The 25,472-nt window shown below is 34.4% G+C and overlaps 1 protein-coding gene across 18 annotated transcripts in view; it reads right to left on the reverse strand.

Annotated features, from left to right (window-relative positions):
• The window catches only part of XRCC4 (X-ray repair cross complementing 4), a 252,062-nt gene that overhangs the window by 80,225 nt on the left and 146,365 nt on the right, over nt 1-25,472 (reverse strand). Inside the window, exon 8 of one of the 18 annotated variants that reach the window (XM_035714817.2) lies at nt 14,451-14,590. The exons of 16 other annotated variants lie outside the window; for them this stretch is intronic. In XM_035714817.2, coding sequence (XP_035570710.1) covers nt 14,500-14,590 — 91 coding nt within the window. In that variant the 3' untranslated portion in view covers nt 14,451-14,499. Of the gene's footprint in view, nt 1-14,450; nt 14,591-15,320; nt 19,339-25,472 lie in introns of those variants that run through there. One more of the 18 variants, XM_049108301.1, reaches the window with a different exon arrangement.

Genomic DNA, 25,472 nt, shown 5'->3' on the forward strand with positions numbered 1-25,472 from the left:
GCCTCTCTTTCTCTCTCTGTCTCATGAATAAATAAATAAAATCTTTTAAAAAAGAAAGAAAGAAAGAGCTGAAGAAAGTGAAAATCAATAACTTTTCTCTGACCTTCAGATAACGAAAATTGCAGGGCAAACCACCACCCCAAATCTGGAGAGACAGGTCAATTCAGAGTCATAGTTGAGTTCTGCTTACCTGGAGTTTAGGCTTCTGGAGTCATAAATTGGTAGTAACATTTAGGTGAGAATTTTAATGAAATTCTGGAGGCTGAATGTTGCTTGACAGTGAGAAACTTACGTGGGTATAGTCTTGAGGAATCCCCACCCTTTCCTGGATTTTACTTCTAGGAACCCCAGCAGGTTCTCATGCCAAAGATTCTCCTCCAGATTTGGGGGGAGAGAAAGAGTCATCACTGTGCAAGTTGCCCAGAGCCTTTCTATTACAAAAGCCTACTCCCTAAGGAAAAAGAGGAGCTGAGCTTAGTCTCACCTGGGGTAAGGATATTTCTCAGGCTCCAGCCCCCTCTACCCTTCTTATCTCACGTAACAAGGGAGGGAAACAAAGTTTTAACAGCAGAAAAATACTCAGGAATGTCACAGCCCAGAGACACACGCCCGCTAAAAGATTTAATAATGAAAGTATATCACCATACCACTACACCAACAGGACTTTGGTAAAACAACAGTGAGTTATAACTGCAAGAGCTGGAAGAGGTAGGCTCTCTTTGACAAGATGTACTCAGAGAAGCCTAAAGATAAGAGGAGACACCAAAACAAAGGTACCAGGGGAATCTGAAGTTCCTGATATCCTGAGATATAATAAACATTAAACTTAGTACAACCCCTAGTCATATTAACATAAATCCTCACATTAATGCCCTTTTCACTTTAACTCTTATTCCTCATTACAAAATGTCAGCTTTCAATAAAAAATTATATGGCATGCCAGATAGCAAGAAAAAACAATCTTTAGAGTAAAAGCAAGCATCAGAACCAGACTTAGATATGGAATAGATGTTAGAATCATTACACAAGGAATTTAAAATAATTATGAGGAATATGTTAAGAGTGCTAATAGAAAAAGTAGACCATTTTCAAGAGCTGATGAGTAATGTATGCAGAAAGAAATTCCAAGGAAAAGCCAAAATGCAATGCTAGAAATCAAAGGCACCATTAACAGAAATGGAGAATATATTTGATGGGCTCATCAATAGACTGGATATGGCCATTGAAAAAAATCAATGAGCTCGAGAATAGCCCAATAGAAACTATTAAGCTGAAATGCAAAGCACTAAAAGAATGAAAAATAGAACAAAATATCCAAGAACTGTGAGACAATTTCATAAGGTATAACATAGGTGTATTGGAATACCAGAAGGAGAAGGAAAAGGAAATAGAAGAAATATCTGAAACAATATTGTCTGAGAATTTTCCATAATTAATGGCAAAGAGTCACATAACCAGGAAGGTCATAGCACACCAAGCCATAGAACACCTGAAGAAAGAAACAAACAACATATATCTAGGCATGTCATATTCAAGTTGCATGTCATATTCAAAGAGAAAATCTTGAAAGAGGCAAGAGAGATATGCTATCTTTCCCTTGTTGCTCTAGGATCATGGGTTGTAAACTATTTCCAAACACAGATTTCCTCATCAGTTGGATAAGCCTCAGACAATGATTTTGCACTGTAAATGTTTCTCTTTTTCCCCATTATCACTGAAACCTTAAGAATGGATGGAATACCAATTCTATTGACAGATCTTTTCAATATGTAAGCCCTTCGCTTCCAATTTCCTATCTAAGAATATTTTGATGAGAACTGTGAAAAGGTAGGGTAAAAGAGGGCAGGAGAACAAGGCTGGCAAAGAGGCACCAAAAATCACCAAAAAATAAGTACTCCATGGCAGCATAACTAAAAAGAAAAAAAAAATCCTAGATATGTAACATAACATATATACTAATTAGGTTGGTAAAACCCTACATAGGCCAACCTAGAATGCAGATGGTCAATAAATTATTGATGACAGGATTTCACTGTTGATTACATAACTGTTCAACTGGTGACCAACTGTGGTCAACTCTACCTCTTCCATATTGTATCGGTCCCACAATTTTCAACCAGTCATCAATGGCTTCAGGTGGTCATCTTCAGTTATCTGCATTCTTTTAACAACCCTCTATTGCACACCTCTCTTGATATTCCTCTGTCTGAATCTTCTCATGTACATCCTGTTTCTTCCCTGTGACTGCAGTCTCACGTGTCAACTGCCTGGGCTAGAGCACCAGGTTATACAGTCAAACACTAATCTAGGCGTTGCTGTGAAGGCATTCTGTAGATATGATTACTATTTCCAGCCAGCTGACTCTCAGTAAAGGAGAACGCCCTTGATAACACGAGGAGGTCTTAGCCAAGCAGTGGAAGGCCTCAGAGCAAAAACTGAGGTTTCCCAGAGAAGAATTCTGCCTCAAGACTGCAGCATTAATGCCTATTGGAGTTTCCAGCCTGCTTGCTACACATATTTCAGACCTGCCAGTCCCCAGAACTGTATCATCCAATCCCTTAAAAGAAGACATTTACATCTACGAATATGTATAGGTGTAAGTATATGTATGTACACACCACACATACACACTTCTATTATTGGTTCTTTTCTCTGGAGAACCCCGACTGACACACACATCTCTACTTGTTCTTTTCTGCCTTAAGCTTCCTATTGACACTGACATAATATCCAGATCTTTGGCATTCAGGACCAAAGAGATGGTTCATGTTACCAGAATAATGATGTTAAATAAGCTTTTTTTCATCTGATCTAAGCAGCAATGGAAAAAATACATTTTCACATGACCAAAGTTGCAAACAATGAATTCTGTCCTTCGTTCTATTTTTACTACCAATTAAGAAATCTTTAAGGAAGCCTTTTGATAAGGTCTTCAAGATACACACTACACATTACTATGCATTTGAAATCTTGCTAAGAATGAAAAACTTTCATCAAAACCCTACAATGTTGTATCATCTGTAGCAACACGTTTTACAGTGTCAAGTGTAGTCACTATTAATTATGTTATATAACTATAACTCAGTTATTTTCAAATAAAAATTATACTAATAATAACAAGAAAGATTTATTACCATTGGACACATGGTAGGCTGTGCATTATATATGGGTTATCTCATTCATCACTAAAACATGATGAACAAACAACCAAATTATTATCAGCTAAGACCTCTCATTATGTCCTTTAACAGAGGAAGAAAATGAAGTTTGGTGATATGAAGTAATTTGCCTAAAGTTAAGATAGTAGATAATATAGTTCATGATTCTAAAACCTATATTCTTAACTCTTCTTTAGCCATGATATGATTTTGACCAAATAAAACTCATCCCACTTTTCCAAACTGGTGGCTATAAACTGACATTGTTTTACTTCTTGAGGAACAGAGGCCAGCGGCAAACAACTTTTCTGAACCACTTCTATGATAGAACAACTATATACCTCTAGTAGATCATCAGGTTAGTATAAATATCTGAAAAAAGGGCATTTAATAGGATTTTGAAACAGCAAAATGCCAAGAAAAATAAAAGTATCTTTTAATAATTCAACTCACATTTAAGTTAAGGTCAACCTCAAAATTAACAAGAACCTGCAATGCTGTGCAGAACTGATTTTGATAGCTATACACGTTCAATGGAACCTCACTGTAGCCATTGCAGAGTGCGATTTGCTATTTGGCAGGCTTCTTTTAGAGCATGTTATATAGACAGGGATCTAAGTCCATACTTCGTCATGAATCTTTGGGAAAGCTCTGTGCCTCAGTTTCTTCATGTGTCATGTATCAAAGGGGAATAATAAGACCTACCTGGCAAGACTGTAATAAAGGATAGAGAGGGTAATGGGTAAAGACTAGTAAAGAGTACGGAGAATTTATATAGTAATGGTGGAAACACAGTGGTGCTAAATAAATGGTGGCCACTGTTACTATTGATGTAATTGTTCTTGCTATCACAAATGCTGATGGTTGTTTGTATCATAAAAAGTACATCTTAAGGAATCACTTCTGAAAGCCACTAAGTGAGGGTGAGGACCACTGCTGGTTGCTTTGGGCAGAGAATTAAGGTGACAAGTTGTCAGACAGCAAATGTGTGAGTCAGAAAGGTCACAGAACTATAACAGGGAGCTTCCTCAGACATTTCAGACATAAAGCTGATTAGATGACAAAGGAAACTGAGAGTCACACAGACAGACCAATTCACAGTCCACTGGTCCCAAGAGTCACATTTAGATTTCAGTCAGAGATGTGTTGTGCCAAATTATTCCATCTCTAGAGCCTCACCCAGCAATGGGTATTATCTTACTAACCAGGAATTAAGGGCTGGATCATCTGGTTTTTCTAAAGGAACACATGCCAAGGACAGGGGTATCTTAAACTAATCCCACTTCTGATTCAAATAAGCTGAAAAAAGGAATAACAAGCTCCTGTGAAAAGTCATGTTTTTTAGTTTTTGTAAATCAGATGTTACATTCCAGGAGGGTGGAGTGAAAGCAGAGGTAATCAGTCCCTGCCTCCGCCCCTCTAAAAAAAGCCCAAAGGAATTACCAACAGGACCAAAAAAAAAAAAAAAAAAAAAACCAAAAAGCCAGTACAGAATTACAAGAACATACTCATGGTTTTCAACTGAATTTATTACTTTTAATTTACCAAGCCTATTGTGATGAAACAAACAAACCCCTATTTGATTGATATTAATTTATTGCACAATACAGCATCACAGCCAATTTCTCTTTGATTGCCGAGTATTTCCCAAAACAAGAACAAATCAGAATGATTCTGAAAAGATGCTTACGTACAATTCCTTTGTTTCCGTCAACCAATAGGTCAAAACAAGCTACGAAAAATATTACATAGAGATTTCAAAGCTAGTGTAATGACCTGTTTTTATTCACAAAACAGCAGGGACTCCCCCATTTACCTCTCTTTCCATCCCTTCTCCTTCTTGGTATAGTCCAATAGCTCCCAGAATCCAACTGTACATTCTTAAGGCTTTTTAAAAATTATTTTTAACTCCACAAGTCATACATGAACATATTTAGACTGTACTTCAGGTAAGGCTAGGATCCTTGAGACATTTACACTGCCCACCCTGCATAGCCAGGTCCACCCCTCACGTGCATCAGAGGTAGCTAGAGCTAACATTAACAGTTTATAGGTAACTGTCAGAGCCTTGATGGATCAACAGGAAATATATGCTAGTTTGTGACCTGCTTTTAAATAATTGGCACTATAAAATATGTACAATTTTACAACTTGCTTTTGTTAAGTTGTAAGAAATTCTAGGGAATGCATACTCATTTATAGAGGCTAAAAGGTTCATGGAAGTAATGCTGGGCAGGTACTAGGAAATAAAATAATGCAAGAATTTCTAGGCCTGTGCATAGCCATGAAATTTTGAGGATGTTACTCACCTCACTATCCTCACTTTTGGATAATCTTCCCATCTCCCTCTCTCACAGGGTTTGAATAAAAACTAAATGAAGTAATATGCCTATGTATGCATTAAAAGTTGTATGGTGCATATTAATAAATATTTCTTAAATATTATCTTGAAAATAAAACCAAGTGGTGCTACTATTCTCAAAGTATGTAGGTATTTTAGGCATTTTACCTAAAATTTTAATTGGGAAGCATCCTAAGAATATTTCATAATAAAGTTCTGCTAGTGGCATAGTCATTCCTAGCTTTGAATGCTTCATTGGAAACACTTTGATGTATGGTATCAAAGGTTTATCCATGAGAAAATACATTTGCATTTAAGTCCATGTTATTAAATTGATTGTTTACAAATCTTATTTCACTTTTACATCCATGACCTGTGCTTGATTCTCAGAGTAAACGGACAGCAGCTCTAATGTATTAAAACAAGTAGAGTGGCTAAATTAGAAAAGAGTTTATGAAACCATGACACTTAAAAATATTTTAAAATTTACCCCAAATCTACTACACGTGATCTTCAAAGGAATTATTTTGCTAAAAACACTAATTAATGACTTCAGTTTTAAGTTGTAATTCCTGTAAGTAAAATATTCTTTATACGATACATGCCTGAAAGGTTTGCATTTTAATTAAGATGTCAAGATATCTAGAGGAAATGCTTTAAAAAGAATGCTCTACAAAGCCTCTCTCATTTCTAGGTTTGATCATAAATAGGACTATCAATAACAAATATCACCTTCAACAAAGACTTCTATTTATTTGTTCTGATTGTTTTTCATTATGAATTACTGTTTTGTTTTGGTTTGGCTGGAGGTTGGTAAAGGGTTGAGGGGGGGAACTGATATTTCTGAAACTTCCCATTTTCCTTTTGAAACACATTACCTCACACTGTTTGTTCAGAGTCTCTGAGTTCAACTGGCTACCCAATTTTTGTCTCACCATTAAAACAAAAAAGAACCATGGGAAAGTACTGACATACATACATTTATGTAAAAAATTTTATATAAAGCTATTACATTTGAGGGAGGGGGTCAATGTACTCATAGCAAGATAACTCAGAGATGAGTTAAGATTCTAAAACACAAATAAAACAGAGAATTTCCCAAGTACATTCATGTCTGAGGAGGAAGGTGGGGCAGATGGAACATGTATCTAATGTCTACCATTTAGATGCCAAAAGTGAAGGCAAGCAGTGAGGATTATTTGAGGTCAATCCAGTCCAACACCAAATTTAAATCTGAGTGAACATACACATTTAATGAATTAGAGGAATAAGGTAGATCAGGAAACTCTAACTGTATAAATCAGAACAATGAGTCACATGACAGTTTTAGGACATTTTAATGTCCTAGTTTGTGCCAATTTTTCTAAATAGAAAAGTTTTGACCACTGGCACTTCAAAAAAATTAGTTTTCACTCATAAGAAAAAAAAAAAGCAAGAAAACAATGATAAATGTTCCAACAAGGTAGGCAGAAATGAGAGGAATGAAAATTATGATTATTTATAAATTGTGTAGATAAAGAAAAAGCACATGACATCAGAAGATAGATCATAGACCCCAACCTCTAGCTTCTATTTACCAAAATATTTTGAATTATAGTTTCTTTAAATATAAAATGAGGGGGCTGGGCTGTATATTCAATGTTATCAACAATTTATGATATTTCATGGAAAAAAAGTTCCAAACAGTAGCAGGTTTACAAACCTATGATTTGAATGCCAAAATTGGTAAGGTGGGAACTTCTCAGTGGCTTGTAGACTATTTCTGTCAACTAAGGTTTTTTTTCAAGAGCCATTTTTTGTTTGGTTACAAAAATAAGTTTATGTTATCTGTAGACAACATGGAAAATAAACAAACCCAAGTAAGAAAAAAAAAAAAACTACCTAGTCACTACCCAAAGATAATCTGAACTGTTAACACACATTAACACACATTCCCTTATCTATTTTTGCATGAATTACTATAATTTATTGAATCCAGTGGTTTTCAAATTTTGCTTTTATAAGCGGAATTTTTAAAGAAAGTTTCACATGTAACCTTAATATATACAACAAATAAAAGTGAAACTATTCTGGTTGAAGTGGTGATGGAAGGCCAGGTTTTCCTGAGATGGTTATCAACACAGTCCTATGGAACTCTATACTCTAAAAAGTACTGTTTTAAAACCATTGACTTAAACAATATCCTAACAATGGACATTTAAATTGTTTCTTTTTTTATTGTTATGTAGATCATTGTGTACATACGTGGTTGTTATTATTATTATTATTATTAATTTGATAAATTCCTGGAGATAGAATTTCTGGGTCAAATAGTTTTAAGGCATTCATTGTCATGGGAACTGATCTTGGTACCATCTCCTCCCAAACTATTCTGGGTTTTTTCATGGCAACTAACCTCAATTGTAGCATCTGATTCAGATTTAATTTTGTCTGACATATTTCCTCACCTTCCCTTTTTCTTCCTTATGATGTTAAAGAGGGAGTTGTTAAGGTTAAATAGATGCTCCCTTTGAAGCATCAATAATTCCTTTCCATTAAATGTCATCAGATGCCTAACAGATTAGCTTTTGGCTGCCGTTCGACAATGATCTGTTACACAGTCAGCTTCTATGTAGGAATGACTAACCAAAGCATGTGGTCCTTTTGGAGGGGAATACCTTTGTTACTTAGCATTTTAGGACACCACATGCCTTAATTCCCTTGAGTCTTGTTTAGTATGTATTTGAGCTCTGGTTAAAATCGGTTCAAAGCTGCCTCTGACCCCAGATTCCCAAAAATGAACAAGAGAGAACAGACATTCAAATAAGAAGAACTCCTGAAGGTCATCTGATCTCCTTTATGATCATGTGCTCATCATTTTATAAATGATGACACTGAGGCTGACAAAGGCTCCTTTGAGCCCAAACTGTGACACAAAAACAATCATACACTGTCTATGCCCGCAAGGACTTTACTACCTCATGAGAGGTTCAGACAAACAAATCAACAAATACTATAAATGTGATAGAATAAGGTGATGCGGGTACAAAGAAGGGTGGGCTGAGTGAGTTTTCTGAAAAAAGCAACAAGGAAGTGAATGGGTCAATGAGATAAAGAAACAGAAGGACAGGAGCACACTCCAGGCAAGAGTAAGAATTAAACTTTGAACGACCTTGGTATATAACTCAGTGCTATAAAGAATGAACATGACTGTCTGGAGGAAAGGACAGAGGGAGATGCAAACTCAAATGCCCACAAGTTACATAAAGGGTGAAATGTCAATGGGGGAGGACAGTGGTAAATTAAAGAATGAATGTCCTCTCTAAAGAGGACAGAACAGCCAATTGCCAACATGTGAGAAGATAATCTTCTAATTTCAAGAGGGGCCAGAAACCTCTCAATTTTTAAATTAACATTTATACCAATTTTCAAAGAAAACATGGTGCTAACCAGACCAAACACACATACGAGCTGAATTCTACTAACAGCCTGCCAGTTTACAACCTCAGAGCCAGAGTTAGGCAAGGGGCAGCTCATGAAAAGCTCTGTGTACTATGCTAAGGGGTTTGGATGGTATCCTGAAAACTGTAGGGACTCATTAAAAGGCTTGAAGTGATTAACATCTTAGAAGGGTCACTCTGGCAGCTGTGTGAAGTCTGGAGGGGAACTGTGTAACAAGGTCTTAAACCAAGGCAGTGACAGGGACATATAAAGGAGGAGACACATTTGAAAGATGTTAAACAAAGAATATAGTTTAGTAAATGACACAGCTAACACTTGGACCGAAGTCTCCTACTTCCTTACTTGATATTGCTATACCTTTACTAGTATTGTAAAGATTTCTTTTTAAGTGGAATACTATTTAGTTTGCCATTAATAAGGTACAGGGGAGATGCTTTGCAAACAATAGCTTGAAAGACCAGTATTTATTTCTTCCTTAGATGCTATTCATGTAGTGTAAGCAAACACTACACTAAGACTCCAGGAAATATAGAGAGAAATCATGAGGAGACAGACATTGGGCATAGACATGGACCATGAATTCCTATTATGCTTCATTTGGCTAATATTCTCTGTCAGTTTACAACTGAACAATGGATAAAAACATAACGAATTATTTGATCAAGGAACAAAAGGGACTATCTTACTCTATCTCCACCTTGAAAATTCTATGACTAAAACTTACCCAATTTATGAGTTTTTGGATCATCTGCATTGTGGTTAATCTTAGCATATTTGGTGGAAGCAAAGACTACAACTTTAATTTGGATAGTACATTTTTTAGTTCAATAAATAACAAAAAGCAAGTCAAACGGAAAGTGAAGTCATTAGGTGGGGTGAAGTGATGTCAAATCTCTGAGTGTTTTCTCTCTTAACCTTCAAAGTGGGAGCTGGACTCCATTTGACTGGCACAAGATGGGCTTATAAAAGACCAGTTGTTAAATAGCTCTGTGAATAATAAAATCAACTCTTCCTACCTGCTTGAGAAAAACCTGAAAATGGTATTTTTATTACAAAAGATATTAATTTGTTTGCAAAATCACTGAAGATTATACACTTTCCCTAAAGTTTCTATACTATACAATTACACTGATAGTGTGAAGTGAGAAAAATGAAACTTTCTGGTTGTAACACGTGGAAATATGTTCTATATTTTTAAGTTTGTAAAAACGTAGCTAAGCAGTGGCTTATTCTGATCCTCTACCCTGTTTACAGTAAAGGTATACTCACTTTGTGGCACTGGCACTGAACCTTTCAACCTATGTTGTCTTGGGTCTGAGGTTCCTTATTTTTTTAACAGTACTGTGATGGTGCTAAGAACATGCTATATTTGGACAAGTTTCTGCATTCCATCACTCAGGTTAAGCCTAACCTATACTGTGGTAGTAAGTACCCCAACATCTCAGTGACTTAAAGCAACAAAGCTTTAATTTCTCATTCATGCACTTATGTCTCATTCAACATTTCTCATATGTCCATCAGGAGTGGCCTGGGGGCTCCACTCTGTGCTGTCTCCATTCCAAGACCTAGGATGACAGGGCTGCTACCAATACTGCCAATCACTGTGGCAGAAGGAAAGAAAGTTCTCCGGCTCGGAAATTACACATGACATTTTTAATCAAAACTTGCTGGTGAGACCTAGTCTCATGGCCTCACTCAGCTATAGTTATTGAAGTACAATTTTACCATGTGCCCAGAAGGCAGAGAGCTGGAAATATTTGGTGAACAGAACTAATGACTATCACAGTCACCCAAATAATTGCTCTATTATGGTTTCATGTGTCTGTTTTTTCTACTTGCCTGGACTATAAAGTTGGAATCTATGACTTAAAAGGCTCCCAACAAATTCTTTTGATTCAATGATTATACAGGAACAGAAAAGTTTCATTTAAAGTATGATTTGGAACTTTCCCCCCAATACTATTTATAATTTAAAACCAAACTGATATAATACTAAAGTTGTCAGGAACAGAAACTAAAATTGTTCAGATGAGTTAAGAGTCCAGAGAGGAATCACTTAGCTATTAATTAAATTCATGTATAATCCATAAAATACAGACTCAAAAATGAACTGAACTCATTTTCCTATAGCTGTTATAATCTATTAAAGAATAAAGTATGGAACTCTGTAGTATAATACTATCTCCTTTACCTGTACTGTATTTGTTATTTAAAGCTCCACATTAGGAACTACTCAAGCCTTGTTGAAGAGGAACACCCACCTATGCTGACTTTCTCACTTCAAAATCATAACCATACATCCCAAACGTTTAGGACTCTCAAATCTTTATCTCTAGACCTCACTTCTCCCAGGAACTCCAGACACATATATCTTGATATATCTGCTTTGATGTCTGTTGAGTATTTTAAATATAACCTAGTCAAAACAGAACTTCTCATTTTCTTTGCTCGGCAAATCTGCTTCTTTTTTAGTCCATCTCTTGTCTGAAAACTGTACCACTCATCTACTTTCTCAAGCCAAACACAGGAATTTCAGATGATGAACATTATTTGATTGTAAGTTATTAAACATAATAAAATACACATGCTTTGATAGTATAATTTTTACCATGCGTAATTAACTTGACTTGGAAGGCCATCTGGATTTAAACATAGCTGGACACTGGACGGGAAAATAAAACAAACAAGAGCTGCAGTAGTAACCAATGCTGAGCATTTTATCATGTGCTTGGCACATTATATTTATCATCTCACTAGTTTTAATAAGATGGGTATTACTGTTCCCATTTTAGAAATTAGAATTTTGAGGCTCAGAGTGGATAAGTAACTTGACCCAAATTGCAGAGCAATATTAGTTAGGATGTAAATCTGTATCTAACTCTTTACTCTATGGCCTCCCCTTAGAAGGCAGTTATGTGGTGAGTTCTGACGAGGTGCAGTAGCAGCTATTACAACTATAAAATTAGAGATATTTCTCTAAAAGAGCTGATGGACCTTTTAATAAAGAACCATACTTAGGTACAGAGTCTTCAGGTTAAGAATATAATAGTTTTTGCATTTGTTGACTTTATATTGTATTAAATTTTACCTTTACCTTCAAGTGATACTGGTTTTCTGTAGCTTCTTATTTAAATAAGCTTACTTAATTTAAAACATAATAGATAACTAATTCATAGCACAAGTGTTATCAAGAAGGGGCAAAACCCGTGGAGGTGGGTGGTGAAACTCAGATACAAGCTTAATCCAAACGGTGGCCTAGGCATGACTACAGTTTGAGAAACTCAGGACCACTGTACTTATCTTTTTAAAGTAGGTCTAAAAAAAAATCAGTAGTATCTCAAAATGAAAAGTCTAACAGCTGGGGAACATCCCACACTAAAGAAGTGTGGTGCCCCATTATTCTCTGTACAGATCATAGCACGTATGAGATATTAGCAGGCTCGAACGTTACTTGAAAGGAACACTAGCAAACTATATGCATTTGGTGAAAGGCAACTCTAACCAAACTAACGACATGAAAAGCATGTCATACTTGGGGAATGTTGATACATTTAGGTGCTTTAGCTTACAGAAGGAAAAAATTCGAGGATGCAATAGCCTCCATATTAAATGCAGTTCTATTTTATCTACAGATTGGGTTCTAACTGTAGGGACATAATCTGAAAATCACATTACCCTGAAACTATTACTCTAGCATGATATACCAACTTCCATCAGCCCAGCACTGAAGTTTCCACCCTATTTTGATAAATGGCTATTTGTTTTCCATCAAGCAGTAGAAAATGTAAAGTAGTAGCCTCCTGTTTGATGGCCATATTATATTTAAAAAGTTTATTTTTAAATGTACTGTTCAAGTTATGGAAGGATAATAGAAACTCAAACAGGGGAAAGGAGATATGGTTCTCACCTGATACTTCCAGGTATATGTCTGACTACAATGTCCAGAACTATTTAAATTGCTCTTTTTTCCTAGCTCTCTCCCCTGACCCTCTTTATGGTCAAAGAAGAGGATGGAGAGTGTATGCCGAATATACCTAAGTTGTATGCATTTATAATATGACTCTACTTTTGGAGTGACTTTAACGTAGAAGATTTATCTTAAATGACACAGAAGGCAAATCTAGGTAGAGCCAATGGATGGACACTACCAGGTGAATGGGCTTATGTTGACACTGTAAACTTTTTGTCCCACAAAACATTTATGCAAAATGTATGTGGCTGGATATTTTTGTTAACCAATAGATTCCATTCTAATATTAATACAATTACCTGAAACAAGTAAACAAAATAAAAATATAATACACCATCTTACTATTTAGGAAGAATACTGAGATTCTCATTTGTCTCACTTGAATATATAACAGTTAAGAACAAATGAAATGTTTTCTTTCCCAGTTTTTATGCCTTATATGACACCATTTATTACTTAACCAAAAATCAACAAATAAATAATGATTATTTTCATGGTTTCTTTGAAACAGGGATATACAGGCCAGTTCAGTTTTATAACATTAGCTCTTAACATCATTAGTTTGTCAAATTCACTCATGAATATAACACTTATCTTAACCCCTACAGTCTGGAAATTTCTAGAACGTTACCTATCTAGATCCTAGGCAAAATACTATATAAAATCAGCACTAAATCCATAAGAGATTGTAAGGTGAAAAAGGTTTTTGTGAAAGTTTTTTTCTGTAGTCTATAAGTAGACTATCATATATCTCTAAGCAAGAGAAACACATAATTTCAGATTGAAATGTAAATACATGACACATGTCCAAAAGGACTATTTCTTGTGGTTGTAGCCAAAAAGAACCCCTTCACAAAGAAAGGTTTTCAGAGGCTGTAGTACATACACCTTCCAGAGTGACAACCTTTCTTAAAGTATAATCTGAAGATAGCTACTGATTAACATACTTCCCTATATGCTAAATTAAGTTTAAAAAATTAAATAAATGAAAAGAAGTAAAATAATATAAAATTAATGTCGTATATAGCTATATACTAGAGTATATACTGGAAAGGAAACTTTTCCAGTTTTTTCAGAAGTCAACACCCATAACCACCAAGTTCTGTTTATCCAGTTTTTGCAGTAGGTTGATTTCTAAGGTAAGGCAGATGACTTATTTTGATAAAGATCATGTTTAACAAATAACCTTCAATACTGATAAGGCTTTCAAGGTCTTTGGTAATAAGACAGCAATCTTAAGTGTTCCTCAATTCATCTCTTCCTTTTCATTCCAATCACATTCATATTTACAATCACTTATCCTTCTTCAGACCTACTCTTCCTGGACTACTATAATATCCTCCTATCTTCACTGCTAATCTGTAAACATTCCCTCCATCAAATATATGATTTCCAGGAAGATTTTCCTAAAGCATTGTTGATTCTGCCTTCTTTGGCTCAAAACCTTTTTGAACAGTTCCTAGTTGTATTCATGAAAGAAGTCCAAATAAATCAGTTTAGCATTCAACTTCCTTTGTGATGTGAGATCCATCTACTTTACCAGCTTCATTTAACATGTCTATGCACTTCATGATATGGTCACTGGTCCCCTATATTCCAGACTCTTCTTCCATGCATTTATTGTATTCTGTTCCTCTGACATGAAAGCCTTTCTTTTTAGTTAGGGGATAGCTCAAGTTTCTGTAACAAAGAGATAGAAAAAACAACATGGCTCTTTCAAGCTAGACATTAATTTTTCTCTCACACAACAGTCTAGAGGTAGCTGGGTGGCCCCCAGTGGATAGGCTGCCCCACTCCACCAGATCGTCCAGGGACTATGATTCTTCCTTTCTTGTTTCTCTGCCGTTCCCTAAGATGTCTTCCTTATACGCTAGGTAGTAAATGGACTAAGAGGAAAAACAGAGGAATGTATACCTACTCATTTGAAGGGCAAGATCCCCAAATTATACATATTATTTCCGTTCACATCCCATTGCCAAGGACTTTGTCACATGGCTATACTTCACTGCCAGTGAAGTTGAGAAATGTAGCCTCTACTTTGGCAGCCACATGATCTGTTAAAACTTGGGGAGGTAGGGGTTGTTGGAAGGGGGTTCTCTTACTAAAAAAAGAAGGGGCATCAGAAGGCTGGGCTTAGCATTCATCTCTGCGTTATCCTTCTTCAGTTTCTGTCTCTAGAAACATCCATTTCTCTACAATGCCAAACTGAGTAACAACTCCTAGTCAGTCTTCTCTTACTTTATCACATCTCCTTATTTTACAGTCACAAATGCAATACTAACTCTCCTTCTTCTCAAATTTCATAGTTCTTATAGCTATTATGGAATTTGGCACATTTTAATCATATACATATTAAAGACAGTTTGTCAGGAAATATAATGAGGCCAAAAGAAAAAGACAAATGTGTGCTATTGATTAACCTTCCTTTATTATTTTATTTCATATACAAAGATTATTGAAGACATAGCCTGCATCAGCCTCTTTATTCTGAATTTCTAGAAGTGGTATATGCAGGACAAAGCACTCAATAATGCTGGTAACGGTAACATTGCTTTATTCAACACACAATTTATCTTCATTTGTCACAAAAATAATATTTAAAAAATAACATGCATAAGTTTGATCTAGAGAAATTATTTTTAGAAACTGTTCACAAATGAAACACTTATAAAAGATCTTTAACTAAACAAAGTATAAGTCCTAAAATTTTACTGAAAATATTTGAATAATCATGTTTAAACAAAGCATTTCTGTGCTCTTTGTCCTTTAGTAATGATTTACCAAAAACAATCATTGAATAACGCTTATAGATTATCACATATTTTTAATTTCTTTAAGTTATTTGTTGTTTTTTATTTTCATATTTTATTTTTTACTCCATTTGCTAACATCTCAGTTATTTGGGGGTCTATATCTTCTCGTTTTGACATAACTAGTACTTTTGTACTTTTCACATAAGCTTAGAACATGAAATAACCTTCAGTTCCATTGTGGTAAAACATTTTATTTCATTCATGATGTTTTAATACAAATTAAATAACTATTTACATTTAGTTATATATCGCAGCAGGTGATTTAAGTTATAGAATTTCACTGTTAAAATGTATATTTTGAATATAGTATACCAAATAATTAAAAAATAAGTGTACCTATTTTTCTTTCAATATTGAATTATAAATTATGAGCAGGGAGTCATTTCTTTTGATTAATAACTCCTCTGACCAGTATAATGAATATTTACACGTTATTCTTTGTTGATAGAGCACTTAAAATGCCTGAAACAATAACTATGATCACACCAAATTCAGAGACATCTAATGTAAAAATGCCTTTCAAATAAGAACATAATAAATGTGAAATCTATGATAAATTTCCTTTACCTAAAACACAAAAAGATTATAACAGCTTTCCACTAAAAATTATTTTAAACAGAAATTCAAGTCTGTCAGTAATTTGAAATCTAAACGCATGAAACAGCCTGAGGGAATTGTAGGAAAGGTTGTTCCCAGGGTGAGTTATAAACAAGGAAATACTTTATTTAAACATCTATGTAATCTCCACTGAAACATATTATTTGGAAATTATGTTAAAAAAGAACTTAAAATACATGGACTTATTAGACTAAATCTCTGAAACATTTAATCATCATGCTTTAAATTAAAATGCCATAAAGCTGTGGTTAACACTGAGTATAAATATATATTTTTAATATTAATATTATGACCTTTCTGTACAGTTTTTAAAAATTCACTCAGGGAAACTTTATCTTAAAATATAACTGCTGATCTTATTGGCAAACCTATAATAATACCTATGATCAATCTTTACTTAATTATTTTGAGCCGCAAACACAATTAATAAATCATCTTTGAAGTGCACTGACCATAATCAGTATATTCTGGAACAAGTCCAGGGGGCCATTAATCAAAACATGCAGCAAGGAAAGTGAGAGCCGCAGCCTGAACAGTTAGGTAAACACAGAGTGAAGCTAATAAAAACCTATCTCGCTTTAAAACCACCACTGTGTTTACTTTTGCAACTAAGATAAACATTATGATAAAATTAAAATTGTATAAAAAAATGAGGTTTGCTCACAATGACCAAAGTAAATATATAGCAATTGCACATTCATTTTATGTTTCTAATCTGACATTAAAGAACTTTTAAAGTTCAGTTACGAAAAATCTTCAAGATTTAGAAATTTGGATCTGATAAATAATAGTCTCTAGAAAAATTAAACACATACATATGCACACATATAAATTTTAAATACTGGAAAATTTGCAGTAAGTTGTAAGAATTTTTAAGAATTAAGATATAAATATGACGGCAGATCCTTTTATTTTACTTTATTTTTAAAAATTATTTATTTATTCATGAGAGACACAGAGAGAGAGAGAGGCAGAGACACAGGCAGAGGGAGAAGCAGGCTCCACGCAGGGAGCCTGACGGGGGACTCGATCCTGGGTCTCCAGGATCACGCCCAGGGTTGGAGGTGGCGCTAAACTGCTGAGCCATCCAGGCTGCCCCCTTTTTAAAAAAATAAGATGGCCAACTACCATATTTTAAATTGGCAGTGGGAAATGACTGAACTGTAACAAAAAATGAGTAAATGCTTGAGAAAGTTGGAAAATAAATTTTAAAATGATTAATATAAGATAGAATACAAATGCATATATATACCTATGTGTATCAAACGAATCAACTGTTTTTAAAACGTGGTCTTCCAATTGTATTATTTTCCTCCAACACTATCTTATTGATTGCTAAATAAAGGAGGAAACTTTGCTAAGTTAACACATAGAAAACTATGGGCAATCCTCAGTTCCATGAGTTATAAGAGAAGAAAACACTCTATGTTTGAAAACTGCATAGTTTCTTTCCACAAACAGACATCCAAGATTTAGCTGAAAACCCAGGGATATAGCGCTTGAAAAATAACAATGCATAGTATTCCTAGAGCATCCAACTTAGATAGTATTTTCATACACACGACCTCATATGACCCTGATATTCATGTTGAAAGGTAGGCAGGAGGTATTATTAACCCAATCTCTGCACTCACAAGAACTTACAGTTGTATTTCTACTGTATTACTGCAGAAATTTTGAATAAGCAGTTAAACCTCACTGAAACTCATCTTTATTTAGCTTTAAATAAATATGGTTCTAAATAGAGCCCTAATTCAGAGTTGTGGTGAGAATTAAGTAAGTTAATGGAACTGAATGCTTAACTCAGAACCTGGCATAAGTAATCAAACATATATTAGTTACTATTTTATTTTTGAACAGTATAATAAAGTAGTTTAAAAGATTTTGCTTTTAATAAGATGATCCTCGATTCAAAAGATTTTGCTTTTAATAAGATTATCCTCGATTCAAAACCAAAGATGTACCACTTGTCTTTGGGCAAGTTAACTAAACTCTCTAGTTCTGAGCTTCCTGATCTGTGAAATGGGTATAGTTAAATAAGATAATGCATATGAAAACCCAGTACAGTATGTAGGATATAATAAGTAATCAAACAATATTAAATATTGTCAGTATTGATGGAATGATCTAATAACTTACATAAATAAAAAAAGTCACTAACAAAAATTAAAGGGCAAATGAAGAGCTGGGAAAAACAAAGATTAATATTTTTAGATATCTGTAACTTTTACAAAACAATAGGAGACTGAAACTCAGCTGAGGTTATGGACAGGTAGTAAGCAAAAGATAAAATGCCAATAATCAATAAACACTAGAAAAGCACAAGACGTCTCTAATGGTTAAATACAAAAACTAAGAATGAGATATTGATTAAATAATTAAAATGATCTGGAAATGATCAAAAAGAACTGGAAAACAACAGAACAAAAGGCTTGTGAGAGTGTTCCAGCCTTCTGGAGGAATTCTGGCAAAATCTAAGAAAAGACTAACTACATATGCTCTCTGACCTTGTAAATCCACTTCTGGGAACTCATTAGAAAAAAATAATCAGTCATATGTGCAAATTTATGTACAATTATATACAGCACTCTTTGTAATAATACAAACATAGATAAGGCCTAGACGTATAGGATAGGAATTGCTTAAGAAATTATGGTACATTATACAACAAAATACTATAAATATAAAATGATATGGAATCAATGTATTTACTAAAGTGGAAAATGCTTATAAAATATAGTTAAATTTAAAAATAGCAGGATACATCAAAAATTGTATGAGCCTTGTTTTGCAAATAAAGTATAGAAGAGATCTGGGAAGCCTGGGTGGCTCAGCAGTTGAGTGTCTGCCTTTGGCTCCTCCAAATTCCAGGATCCAGTCCTACATCAGGCTCCGTGCAGGGAGTCTGCTTCTCCTTCTGCCTGTGTTTCAGCCTCTCTCTCTCTCTCTCTCTCTCTCTCTCTCTGTGTGTGTCTCTCATGAACAAATACATAAAATCTTAAAAAAAAAGAAGAAAAAGAAGACAAAGAAATCTGTAAATAGAGTAGCATGGTATTACTGAAAAACAAATGGATTCCTTTAATAAGTGGATAAACACTGAATATAGCAAGACGATGAAATATTTATTATTCAGTGCTAGAAAGAAATCAACTATGAAGCCGTGAAAAGATATGGCGGAAACTTATATGCATATTATTAAGCGAAAGGAGTCAATCTGAAAGGGCTACATACTGTATGATTCCAACTATATAACATTCTGCAGAAGGCAAAGTATGGGGAGGGATGGATGAATTGGTAGAGCAATAGGACTTTTACAGTAGTGAAACTTCTCTTTATGGTACTACAATAGTGTATATTGTCATTACATATATATGTCCAAATCTGTAGAATGTATAATAGCAAGAGTGAATCCTAATGCAAATTATGGACTTTGAGTGATAACGGTGTGTCAATTTAAGTTTATCAATCGTAACAAATGTACCACTCTGTTGGGGGATGTTAATAGTGGAGGAGGTTGTACATGCGTGGTGATCAGGGATACACAGGAACTCTGTACTTCTGCTCAAATTTGCCGTGAACTTAAAAATACTCTAAAAAAAGTTCATTCATAAATAAAAAAAAAATTGATCAAACACTGGGCTTGACAATAAAAACAGAAAGAAATGTATCAAAAGGCAAAAAAATACATTTCTTCAAAACTCTATTATAAGAATCTTTTAATAAAAAAAGAATCTTATTAATAGTAAATATTTTATTTAAAAGTCTATTTGACTGTGACCGGGTTACTGTGGAGAACTGGGCACTCTAGGATCCTGAAAAGCTTTGAAAGACATGATAGCTTTACTTTCATAGGCAGGGAAGCCTGTATGTAATCATTCCTTTACACAAAAGTGCATATATTATGCAATTTCTTCCAGGATGATGCTGTAAACTTCTAGTATTAAAAGGGAAAGAACTGAGCTTTCTTGGGCCTAGGAAGACTGTATGTTATACCAACGATCTCAGTGGTTGCTGTGTAAGACCTAACCAGACTCAAGGAGGTAAGAAAATACTATGCTAAAATACACCCCATCTTCCTGGTCCTGTAGCTATGGGAATTTTTTAAAAGATTTTATTTATTTATTTATTCATGAGAGACACAGAGAGAGAGAGAGAGAGAGAAAAGGAAGAGGCACAGGCAGAGGAAGAAGCAGGCTCCATGCAGGGAGCCCGACGTGGGACTCGATCCCGGGTCTCTAGGATTAGGCCCTGGGCTGAAGTTGGCGCTGACCGCTGAGCTACCTGGGCTGCCCAGCTATGGATATTCGATAAGATTGTGTAACCTTGTCTCATTAAACAATAAAGAGGGGATGTGTGTGCATGTGAACTGTTTTTTCACTACCTCTAATCTAAAATATTACAGCTACACAATTACTTAATGGGACCACATACAGGTTCTTTCAGAACACACAGTTAAAATTTCTTCACTCCAGTTCAAGGAGCAACATCTGTGAAAAGTTATAATAATATTTTAAAGTTGTTTGAAACAATGTGTTAGAACTCTTTGCTTTCAAAAGATACTCATCACATGGAAGTCTAAATCATATCTGAGCCTTGTATGAGATATATCAACCTACATATTTTTACATGTTAGCATGCAGAAGCAAAGACTATACAAAAGTATCTGAAGACTAGACAAGTATTTCTTTGCAATTTTGGCCTAAATTAATTAATTAATTAATTTAAAGATTTTATTTATTTATTCATGGCAGACACAGAGAAAGAGGCAGAGACACAGGCAGAGGGAGAAGCAGGCTCCCTGTGGAGAGCCTGATGTAGTACTAGATCCCAGGACCCCAGGATCATGACCTGAGCCAAAGACAGATGTTCAACCACTGAGTCACCCAGGTGCACCTGGCCCAGATTATTTTAATGTTTTTATCATGCCATTGAGATTATGTTGAACTGCTCCTTTTGGGATGTACCAATGTGTGCTAATCACTAGAATTCTCTTAGAAAGTGATCCTGCTGCTCCCAGCAGGGCCATATGTTGGACAGGCAGGACGTTTCCTAAGTAGTAGCATTGTGGGGCATGGCAGAGGAAGCTTCCATATATGCACCAATTTTCTTTTCTTGAGGTCTCATTTACACACTAATTTTTTTTTCATGAGATACATTCAATGCCTAATATTCTATAATTATGGTTAAAGGCTTTTATATTTCTAAAATCAATATTTGAGAATTTTGAGAGCTCATATTCCAAACTAAAGCCCTGGAGAATATTATCCCTTGGACTGTTACTAAGCCTTTTCTAGGAGGGGAGAGGCCAATTGCATGAGGATGCTATGCTTAAGCACATTTGATAAGTCAAATGAATTATTTACTATGGGCTTCTCAGAGCCTTTAAAATATAAATCTCCAAGTTCTACGGGTTGGAACACATGCAAATGTGGAAGCTATGGTATACGGTCATATACAAACTTATTTGAATATGGAACCCCTTACAGAGTACTTGATAAGATCTCCTTTACATATTCTACATAATGAAGTCTGTTAATGGTATTGTAAATAATGAATTCTGGACTCATTACCATCTAACTTCAATAAACATTTTGAATTTCTTCCTACCAAACCTCAGAGTTGGGGGCCTTGTGTTCCTATTTATATATTTAGCTCTTCTCTTGGCCATAGGGACTAAGGTATTTTATTTTATTTTATTTTACTTACTTACTTACTTATTTATTTATTTATTTATTTATTTATTTATTTATTTATTTATTGTTAAGGATCACTGAAGAAGGAGTTCAAAATTAAGTTAGTGCTGTTTCTGACAAGAATAATAAGAACTTTATACTCTAGCTCTAGTAACAAGACCTGTATGATATATCCCTTTGTATGATTCCCTTTCTTGGTCTCTAGCATAATCCTCATTTGGTTACATCAGGGCTTGGGTCCCCCTGGCCACCTTTCCACAGGGTTGGAACCTTAACTCTTAGACAAAGTTTTCATTTATAGGTCTCTTGTTCAGATGCTAATTTCAGTATCTCTTAAAACTAGTTTACTTTCAAGAAAGAGAACCTAAAGGGTTGAGAAACAGAACAGCTAAAAAAGTAAAGCAAAAATTGGGAGAAATGGGCTGAAATAGCTGAAGATGTGACAAGCAGGAAAATGCTAATTAAATTATCCTATCTGAGCATTTTGCTCATTGATTGATTTTATTAACTGGTTGCTAATTTCAGTAAGACTGGGACACTGACTCAATTTAGTCAAATAAGTAAATAATGAATGGATTAATTAATCAATTAGTTAAAATAATCCCACTAGTCCACCTGGCCATAACTGACTTAATGTCATACAGAATGCTATAAATAGACTTTTATTGTATTCACTCTTTTAAAATGTTGCAAGAATTAATAAAAGCTCCTAAATTTTAAACAAATCATACCGTGATTATTATATTGTATTATAAAGCATGACCTCGTTAAAAAGTTAAACTGAGTGCCTAATAAAGCCTGAGCACAGTGATATTAGATATGTATTGTGCCCTTATATATTTAGAGAGTAATTTTATAATGTTCTTGTTTATACTCAGTATTTTACCTGATATTAATAAAGTATATAAACATGAAAGTAATTTTACAATTTCCATAGTCTTTTTCAGCTGGTTCATTTTGTTTAATATATAGGATTAAAAACTCATACTGAGCAACTCTATAAATTTCAAGTTATGTAAGATAGTAAATAACAAGGAATATACACCATATGGCTATGTTGAATAAATCTTAAGTGCTGATGCTAGCTGACAGACAAGGCTGAGTGCTCCCCAAATATCATCATATTGTGTGGATTAGTCACACTACAATTTTTAATGAATATTTATTAATATATAACACATTCAAGGAGTTCAGAGTCTTACTAGAAGTGGGAACTCTTCAAAGATCTAAAAATATTCCTTAAAAGAAAAGCATCTATATTTACCATAAAAAGGCAAAATAGCACTACAATTCTGCACCTCAGGACTGCTAACACATGCCAATTTAAGCTATTATCCCTATGAGCACTCTATGTAAGTTTCAGTATGTTTTCAATTTTCTAGTTTCCTGTGTTTCAAGAGAATGAAAGTTGTATTATTGGGAATCCAAAGTTGTACAACATTAAGCAGTCTGAAAGTGAAGTTTGAAAAAAAGGAAAAAGAAACTAAGTATAGTAGCATTAGATAATTTTAAATGAATATATCTAAGAAGATGCAAAAAGGACCAAAATATCGGAGTTTTCTCAACAATGATATTTTATAACTCTTAAGCTCTTGACTTTAAAAAGTCTTAAAATAGGGAAGACAGAAGAAAAGTCTCTGGTGATGTGAGAAACGAAAACGCTAAGATGTGGGGCAAGATAAGTCTGAATTTTTAACAAGATAGTGCACAGCCACCTTGGTATGACCTCCGAGCAACCATCATCATCAGCCTCATCACACTCCTAGCCTTCTGGTTCTCTCCACACCATCACTTACACATTCTACCTGGGTGCATGCTCACAGGCTGTTTCCTCAGGATTTTAAACCCTCTGCTCTCTACTCCACTATTCTACTTCTCTTTACCCGTCAGATTGAACTCAGATGATTCCTCAAGCCCCACCTCCCTTGCCATGCTTCCCCTAAATCCTGAAATCCTCGAAAAGTTTGCAATTATATATTGATGTAATGATATAATTAATGCTCGTCTTCTCTCATATACAGTAAGCTTTATGATATCAAAGCCTGCCTCAGCGGTATGTCTCCAGTACTCAACATGTAAGCATTTGTTAAATGAATGAATGGTGAATAAAGGAGGGAAAACCATAGTAATTTTTTTCTTCTCGACAAACAGCTTCTACTGTGTATTTCTTTAGTCAATAGGAGATGAGGAAATGACATTGTAAGGGACTGACAAAATATCTGTAATCAAGCATATTCTTAGAATTGAAAACAAGTAATGAAGTCAAACTTCCCTGATAAATTTAATGGCATATAATGGTTAACATGCCATGGTATCGTAAACCATAAACTCAAAAGTTTCTGTGCAATTTTTCCTCACTAGAAGTATAAAAAATCATATCAACACATTCATTCTCAGTTTAATTTTTTTCTACTTAAACATGGATAAGAATATAAAGAAAAACAATATGGTAAGATACTGGGCAACCCTGTCAGGACCCCTCTCACTTCTGAGATCTTTCTCTGTATCTTTACTTAATAAACTTCTATCTCTTTAATAAAATTATATATATATATATATATATATATATATATATATATATATAGTAGGATACCTTTGTTTAGATCTAAAATTAGGTGGTATTCAGAATTTTGAAAACTCTTGATAATGGTCATCTAAGAGTTATTTCTATTGAATGTCCTTAGAACATACACTTAAGGATATATACAACCAAATATTTCATGTGCTTTTATCATGAAGTGCAGGTTTATAAACAGGCATATTTTAGTACAGTAAACTGAAAGGAAACACCATTAGACAAACAGCTTCATAAACATTAGTGATTGGTTGATGTAGAACTAACAGTTTAACTTAGTAAGATAATAACATTAACAGTAATAGGACAACAATAATAATTAAACTAATTTAATGGCCAAGTTTGGTGAGATGTATCTACTCATCCATGTAAAATAAAGACAGCTCTCACTCTTATGAACAATGGAGAATATGTTATTCATTAATCTACAGAATAATTATTTAAAACTCACAATGTGACCTTGAATAAGTTCCTTAAATTTTCTGTACTTTTGTGCAATACAGTTTTTCATTATTTGACAGAATTGGGCTAATATTTCCATAGCAAATAGTTCCCACTTAAGATGGGATCATTACTTTTTAGAGTAAACTCAAGGACTTAGAAAATTACATTTGTCTTCGGCCACAAAATATTTTTAAGACATAGAGAGTGACACTTTTTTTAGGAATCACTAAACACACAAGACTAAGTATAAAAGCTGTGACCATTCAAATGCAGTTTTAGCTTCCTGTTTTTTGTTAATTTTTTAATATGGCTAAAGAGTAATTGTTTTCATGTAAGGATGGGATTTTACTTTGTTACAATGATAGACATTTGATAATCTATTGAGAAATTATCTTCATTATAGCATTTACATTGTTGAC

This window comes from Canis lupus, chromosome 3, assembly GCF_003254725.2.
Source record: "Canis lupus dingo isolate Sandy chromosome 3, ASM325472v2, whole genome shotgun sequence".
NCBI lineage: Eukaryota > Metazoa > Chordata > Mammalia > Carnivora > Canidae > Canis > Canis lupus.